General features: G+C 50.0%; 1 protein-coding gene across 1 annotated transcript; it reads left to right on the forward strand.

Moving 5' to 3' along the window:
* The first annotated feature begins 4,992 nt into the window (after positions 1–4,992).
* On the forward strand, positions 4,993–7,732 carry LOC123137700 (S-adenosylmethionine synthase 2). Its single transcript, XM_044557535.1, has 2 exons — positions 4,993–5,211; positions 6,066–7,732. Exon 2 carries the CDS (start codon positions 6,087–6,089, stop codon positions 7,269–7,271), a length of 1,185 nt encoding a protein of 394 aa, XP_044413470.1. The 5' UTR covers positions 4,993–5,211; positions 6,066–6,086; the 3' UTR covers positions 7,272–7,732.
* Positions 7,733–8,106: the final 374 nt, after the last annotated feature.

The raw sequence follows: 8,106 nt of genomic DNA on the forward strand, positions 1-8,106 counted from the left end.
CTATTATGTATGCCATGCTGTGTACCAGACCCGATGTAAACCTTGCCGTAAGTTTGGTAGCAAGATACCAAAGTAATCCCGGCAAGGAACACTGGACAGCGGTCAAGAATATCCTGAAGTACCTGAAAAGGACGAAGGACATGTTTCTCGTTTATGGAGGAGACGAAGAGCTCGTCGTAAAGGGTTACGTCGACGCTAGCTTCGACTCAGATCTGGATGACTCTAAGTCACAAACCGGATACGTGTATATGTTGAATGGTGGAGCAGTAAGCTGGTGCAGCTGCAAGCAGAGCGTCGTGGCGGGATCTACGTGTGAAGCAGAGTACATGGCAGCCTCGGAGGCAGCGCATGAAGCGATATGGGTGAAGGAGTTCATCACCGACCTAGGAGTCATACCCAATAGGTCGGGGCCGATCAAACTCTTCTATGACAACACTGGAGCTATTGCCCTCGCCAAGGAGCCCAGGTTTCACAAGAAGACCAGGCACATCAAGCGTCGTTTCAACTCCATCCGTGAAAATGTTCAAGATGGAGACATAGAGATTTGCAAAGTGCACACGGATCTGAATGTCGCAGATCCGCTGACTAAACCTCTCTCGTGTGCAAAACATGATCAACACCAGAACTCTATGGGTGTTCGATTCATCACAATGTAACTAGATTGGTGACTCTAGTGCAAGTGGGAGACTGTTGGAAATATGCCAGAGGCAATAATAAAAGTATTATTATATTTCAATGTTCATGATAAATGTCTTTTATTCATGCTATAACTGTATTATCCAGAAATCGTAAATACACGTGTGAATACTTAGACCACAATATGTCCCTGGTGAGCCTCTAGTTGACTAGCTCGTTGTGATCAACAGATAGTCATGGTTTCCTGACTATGGACATTGGATGTCGTTGATAACGGGATCACATCATTAGGAGAATGATGTGATGGACAAGACCTAATCCTAAGCATAGCATAAAACATCGTGTAGTTCGTTTTGCTAGAGCTTTGCCTATGTCAAGTATCTCTTCCTTCGACCATGAGATCGTGTAACTCCCGGATACCGTAAGAGTGCCTTGGGTGTATCAAACGTCACAACGTAACTGGGTGACTATAAAGGTGCATTACAGGTATCTCCGAAAGTATCTGTTGGGTTGACGCGGATCGAGACTGGGATTTGTCACTCCGTATGACGGAGAGGTATCTCTGGGCCCACTCGGTAATGCATCATCATAATGAGCTCAATGTGACCAAGGTGTTGGACACGGGATCATGCATTACGGTACGAGTAAAGTGACTTGCCGGTAACGAGACTGAACAAGGTATTGGGATACCGACGATCGAGTCTCGGGCAAGTAACGTACCGATTGACAAAGGGAATTGTATACAGGGTTTGATCGAATCCTCGACATCGTGGTTCATCCGATGACAACATCGAGGAGCATGTGGGAGCCATCATGGGTATCCAGATCCCGCTGTTGGTTATTGACCTGAGAGCGTCTCGGTCATGTCTGCATGTCTCCCGAACCCGTAGGGTCTACACACTTAAGGTTCGGTGACGCTAGGGTTATTAGGAAGACTAGTATGTGACTACCGAATGTTGTTCGGAGTCCCGGATGGGATCCCGGACGTCACGAGGAGCTCCGGAAGGGTCCGGAGGTAAAGATTTATATATGGGAAGTTGTCAAACGGGCACCGGGAAGTTTCGGGGTCATACCGGTATTGTACCGGGGCCACCGGAAGGGTTCCGGGGGTCCACCGGGAGGGGCCACCCCTCCCGGGGGACCACATGGGCTGCGTGGGGCAGGGAGCCAGCCCCTGGTGGGCTGGGCGCACCCCCTCCCTTGGGCCCTTGCGCCTAGGGTTGAGGGGGGGAACCCTAGAGGGGGCGCCCCCTTCGCTTGGGGGGCAAGCCACCCTCTCCCCCTCTCCCCTTGGCCGCCGCCCCCCCCTTCGCTTGGGGGGCAAGCCACCCTCTCCCCCTCTCCCCTTGGCCGCCGCCCCCCTCTAGATGGGTTCTAGAGGGGCCGGCCCCCTTCTCCCTTCTCCCTATAAATAGAGGGGTGAGGGGAGGGCAGCCGCACCACCCTCCAAGGCGCAGCCCTCCTCTCCCCAACACCTCTCCTCCTCCGTTGTGTGCTTGGCGAAGCCCTGCCGGAGTACTGCTTCTCCATCATCACCACGCCGTCGTGCTGCCGGTGGAGCTGTCTTCCTCAACCTCTCCTTCCCCTTGCTGGATCAAGAAGGAGGAGACGTCTCCCATCCCATACGTGTGTTGAACGCGGAGGTGTTGTCCGTTCAGCACTTGGTCATCGGTGATTCGAATCACGTCGAGTACGACTCCATCATCACCTTGCAAGCTTCCGCACGCGATCTACAAGTGGTATGTAGATGCAAACTCACTCCCTCGACTCGTTGCTTAGATGAACTCATAGATGGATCTTGGTGAAACCGTAGGAAAAATTTTAATTTTCTGCAACGTTCCCCAACACTGGTCTGTCCCCTCATTTGGCCCATAAGGCCCGTATCTTCCCCGGGGGGAGGGGGGTGCCCGGAACCCCTTCCAATGACCCGATTTATTCCCGATACATCTCGAAAGACTTCCGGTATCCAAACACCATCGTCCTATATATAAATCTTTGCCTCTCAACCATTTCGAGGCTCCTCGTCATGTCCGTGGTCTTATCCGGGACTCCAAACAACATTCTGTCAGCAAATCATATAACTCATATAACACTATACCCTCAACGAACGTTAAGCGTGTGGACCCTACGGGTTCGAGAACTATGTATACATGACCGAGACACCTCTCCGTTCAATAACCAATAGCGGAATCTGGATGCCCATATTGGCTCCTACATATTCTACGAAGATCTTTATCGGCCGAACCGTTATGACAACATATGTAATTCCATTTGTCCATCGGTATGTTACTTGCCCGAGATTCGATCGTCGGTATCTTCATACCTAGTTCAATCTCGTTACTGGCAAGTCTGTTTACTCGTTCCATAATACATCATCTTGCAACTAACTCAATAGTCACTTTGCTTGCAAGGCTTCTTATGATGTGCATTACTGAGAGGGCCCAGAGATACCTCTCTAATACACGGAGTGACAAATCCTAATCTCGATCTATGCCAACTCAAAAAACACCTTCAGAGATACCTGTAGAGCATCTTTATGATCATCCAGTTACATTGTGACGTTTGATAGCACACAAGGTATTCCTCCGTTATCCGGGAGTTGCATGATCTCATAGTCGAAGGAATATGTATTTGACATGAAGAAAGCAATAGCAATAAAGTAAACGATCAATATGCTAAGCTAACGGATGGGTCTTGTCCATCACATCATTCTCCTAATCATGTGATCCCGTTATCAAATGACAACACATGTCTATGGTTAGGAAGCCTTGACCATCTTTGATCAACGAACTAGTCTAGTAGAGGCTTACTAGGGACACGGTATTTATTTATATATTCGCACATGTATTTAAGTTTTCGATCAATACAATTCTAGCATGAACAATAAACCTTTATCATGAATAAGGAAACATAAAATAACAACTTTATTATTGCCTCTAGGGCATATTTCCTTCAGTCCTCCATTCAATATCAATAAGAACAAGAAGTAGGGGTTTACGCTAGCATGGCGGCCTAAATTTGTATAAAAATACCGGTGTCCTTGAGTGATCTTTTGCTCGTGGTGTGACAAAGTGTTTTAGGCCTTGGCCAAACTCATACAGGGTATCATTGATCCATGGTGTCTTGACTACACACTCCGACACAGTGCTGGTGGTTGCCATCGCCGACAGGGCAAGGATTAGGGCTACACGATGGTGGAGCGGCCATCGGTAAGACTGGATGGCGATGAGAGAATAAGGTGTGGATGGGTTTGAACAATAAAGGGGGAGAGGGGTGGGAGTTTTGGTGGATTCAGGATGCCCCGTCCATCTCCAGTGCTTCCCCAAGCGTGCATGTGAGGGACACACATGGCTTGCTGGAGCCTGGATCCAAAAAAAACAACCGATCAACTATTCCTCTCAGGCAGGCCCATGAGTCCTTTGTGTTCTATGTCATACAGTCCCAACAAAAAACACACGCAACCAAACCGGCGACCTAACTCTATTTGTCTAGGGCTCGTGAACGGCACAGCTGCAGCCTCGCTGCCGACCACCGCTAGGGACTTTTGGTTCCCTCGCCTCCAGCTACCATATTGGCACTGCGAGGTGGGGGGCCTCGCATCTTCAAGAGTTTCATGTTCTTCGTCAGCGTCTAGTGATTTTTGTATTTTGTGAAAATAAAATACTCTCGTTCTTTTGGCTGTGTCATGAGATTAGAGAATTTTTTGTCCTCACGGATCCGGTTATTCAGATTTGATGAGTTTATATTAGTGTGTCAAGCCTTTTTTGTTGGTTTGATTCTTTATGGAGGTGAAATATTTCATCAACATCATGGTGAAGATATCGTATTTCGACGACCTACACTTCTAGGGGATCATCCCCGGCCCAAGTACTTTCATCGATCAAGGCTTCCCATCTTCTGGGATGGGTGACTCAAGGCGCTTTCAAAAACCATTATTGGCAATATTGGTGGCAGTGAAAGAGGGACAACATCGTTGCTCCAGTCCAATTGCAGCCTCTTTATCAAAGTTTCTGAAGAATTTCTTCTAGCAGAGATTAATACCGCGAAGAAAGTGTTTCCAAGAGATTTCATTGTAATTCTTAGTTATACGAGTTACTTTCTATTTTTTGAATCTTAAATTCAAGTCGGTGTATCTGTGATTGTTATGAATACAATAAAATTACAGATGTTTTTTTTTTAAACTGACGAAAACTATACACGCATGCTTAGCTAGCTAGGGTGGAGGTAGCCTACCAAACACGTCCATAGTGAATTGACGGAGGCAGCTCACTTAGGCAAGGCAAGTGGAGAAGATCTTCTAAGAAAAAAGGCAAGTGGGGAAGAAAATAAAGTACTAGATGGTTGGTAGGTGATCTGACCCACCGCGAAAAATGGGGTTTGGTGGCGAGGAGGGCTGCTGCAGCACAGGTTGTGCAGTCCCGCACTCTCACCAGCAACACTCATGCACGACCTTGCGGGGCCTCCGCTCCTATAAATTGCGCGGCCAGGATCTCCGGACAACACCGTGCATACATTCGACCTCTTCCTTTCGGTTCTTCGGCCTCCTGAAGAATAGCATCAGCACAACTGCACAAGGTTAGCTTCACCGCGTCCTCATCATGCTTCGATCATCCATGTCTAATTTATCTTCTTCTTTTCATCATACGTGGGTCGCTTAATTACTAGCTTTGTCGTGATGAAAACATGGCTAGTTAGTTAAAAAGAGAGAGAGAGGCGAAAGGGGTTGGTAGGTGGGTGGGTCGCTCTATCGGGCCGGCGGCGCTACGCCCAATAATTGTGCTGCGGCTCCTCGTCGGAGCGGCCAGCCTGGTGTATCCGGGCGTCGGGGTGTGGTCGGCGTGGCGGTGTCGTCACTTTGCTATGGATCTTTTGTTTTTCCGGCTGTGTCGTCCTCACGGCTATTCTTGATCTTGGGCTGCTGTGTGGCCGGGTGGATGTGTACACGGGGTCGCCGTCGCCGGCTGGTGTTGCTTCTCATGGCGACGACGGCGCAGGGTTGGTTGGTCGTTGGCAGGCCTTTTTGACGTGGTCGGCCGGGGACGGCGGATCTGAGGCTCGCCAGGCACGGGGTGGTCCTCGGTCGATGGGCCACAGTGAGATGTGCTCTTCCTTCGGATCTTTAAAGCTTCGAGATGCGATGGCGTCCGGCGGGTCTTCGGCTCGTGCCTCTCGTCGCTCCTTCCTCCGATGGCGGCTTTGACGGCGTGTGGAAGACGGCGGTAGATTCAGGATGGTTCAGCAATCACCCCCCTCAGGGGCCTGTTTGTTGTTTTTCTTGTTTTGGGGTGTTTTTTCTTGTTGTGCCTGGACGTGTAGATTAGTCATACGAGTTCTCATCTATAATGCTCTGTAGCTGGGACAGTACCGTGATTTTGTGGCACGACTCATATATGTTTGATTCTAATTGTTGGATTTTCTTCTATTCGCAGAGCATCGCTAGCACGGAAGAAATGGCGGCCGAGACGTTCCTCTTCACGTCCGAGTCCGTGAACGAGGGCCATCCTGACAAGCTGTGCGACCAGGTCTCCGACGCCGTCTTGGACGCCTGCTTGGCCCAGGATCCCGACAGCAAGGTTGCCTGCGAGACCTGCACCAAGACCAACATGGTCATGGTCTTTGGCGAGATCACCACCAAGGCCACCGTCGACTACGAGAAGATCGTGCGCGACACCTGCCGCAGCATCGGCTTCATCTCTGACGACGTTGGTCTGGATGCTGACCATTGCAAGGTGCTTGTCAACATCGAGCAGCAATCCCCTGACATTGCCCAGGGTGTTCACGGACACTTCACCAAGCGCCCCGAAGAGATCGGCGCTGGTGACCAGGGCATCATGTTCGGCTACGCCACTGATGAGACTCCTGAGCTGATGCCCCTCACCCACATGCTCGCCACCAAGCTTGGAGCTCGCCTTACCGAGGTCCGCAAGAATGGCACCTGTGCCTGGCTCAGGCCTGACGGAAAGACCCAGGTCACCATTGAGTACCTAAACGAGGGTGGTGCCATGGTGCCTGTTCGTGTACACACCGTCCTCATCTCTACCCAGCATGATGAGACCGTCACCAACGATGAGATTGCCGCGGACCTCAAGGAGCACGTCATCAAGCCGGTGATCCCCGGGAAGTACCTCGATGAGAACACCATCTTCCACCTGAACCCGTCTGGCCGCTTCGTCATCGGTGGACCTCACGGTGACGCCGGTCTCACCGGCCGCAAGATCATCATCGACACCTACGGTGGCTGGGGAGCCCACGGTGGCGGCGCCTTCTCTGGCAAGGACCCGACCAAGGTGGACCGCAGTGGCGCCTACATTGCTAGGCAGGCTGCCAAGAGCATCATCGCCAGCGGTCTCGCACGCCGCTGCATTGTGCAGATTTCATATGCCATTGGTGTGCCTGAGCCCCTGTCTGTGTTCGTCGACTCCTACGGCACCGGCAAGATCCCCGACCGGGAGATCCTCAAGCTCGTGAAGGAGAACTTTGACTTCAGGCCAGGGATGATCAGCATCAACCTGGACTTGAAGAAAGGTGGAAACAGGTTCATCAAGACCGCTGCTTACGGTCACTTTGGCCGCGATGATGCCGACTTCACCTGGGAAGTGGTGAAGCCCCTCAAGTTCGACAAGGCATCTGCCTAAGAACAAGACATCGCCACATTGGGGTTATTCTTGGTCTGCTGCCTCTCAAGTTCAACAAAAGGCGGGATCCTTTTGCTCCTGGGAAGTAAGAAGAAGCATTCGACATCACCGCGACGTGCTACACTGGTTGGGCCGTCTAGTGATCAGTGCTAAGTTTTCTTACTGGTGTATCATTTCATACATTTTTCCTTTTTTTTTTTGAGTCTGCTGAAACCGCTGAGTGATGTGCAGTTTGCTCTGTCACTCGCTCCGTCACTTTCACTTTTCATATTCTGTTTTGTGTAGTTTCCCCTCATAACGCTCTTTCTTGGAGAGCCTAAAGAGCCATGTTGTGTAGTTCCCCTCATAATGCCCTTTCTTCCAGAGTCTAAAGAGCCATGTGTAATTCTATTGCCCTATTGTTCCCAAATTGTCATTCTTCTAAGCAGTACTGTACTTTATATATTGTTCAAGGTTTTTAATCGTGGTTTATGCAATTGGTAAATGTAAGCCCAACTCAAGCAGAAGTGGTTTGATGGGATCTGGATAATATACTGCCCCTGTTCACATGACTCTCGAATCATCATATACATTGATCAGGTTTGGTGTAAACTGCAGTCCACACGCCTCGCCGTGCCACGTTTCATCGCCGGTCACTCTTTTTTCCCTGACTTTGGTTGGAATTGTTTGCTGATCATTGTGTTATGGGCTGGTTGTCCATATGGCCTGCTTGGCCTGACGTCACTCCTTTTTTTTTCCTGCTAGATTTAGCCGTGACAGCAGGAGCGGTTGAAGCAAAACCAATGCTCCTGGTACACATGTATAAGGTACTGACTGACAACTCTGAGAGCATGAT

The sequence above is a fragment of the Triticum aestivum genome, chromosome 6B, assembly GCF_018294505.1.
Source record: "Triticum aestivum cultivar Chinese Spring chromosome 6B, IWGSC CS RefSeq v2.1, whole genome shotgun sequence".
NCBI classification, from domain to species: Eukaryota; Viridiplantae; Streptophyta; class Magnoliopsida; order Poales; family Poaceae; genus Triticum; species Triticum aestivum.

Excerpts from the sequence above, each read along its gene's own strand:
- LOC123137700 (XM_044557535.1), top strand. The coding sequence starts at position 6,087 with ATGGCGGCCGAGACGTTCCTCTTCACGTCCGAGTCCGTGAACGAGGGC.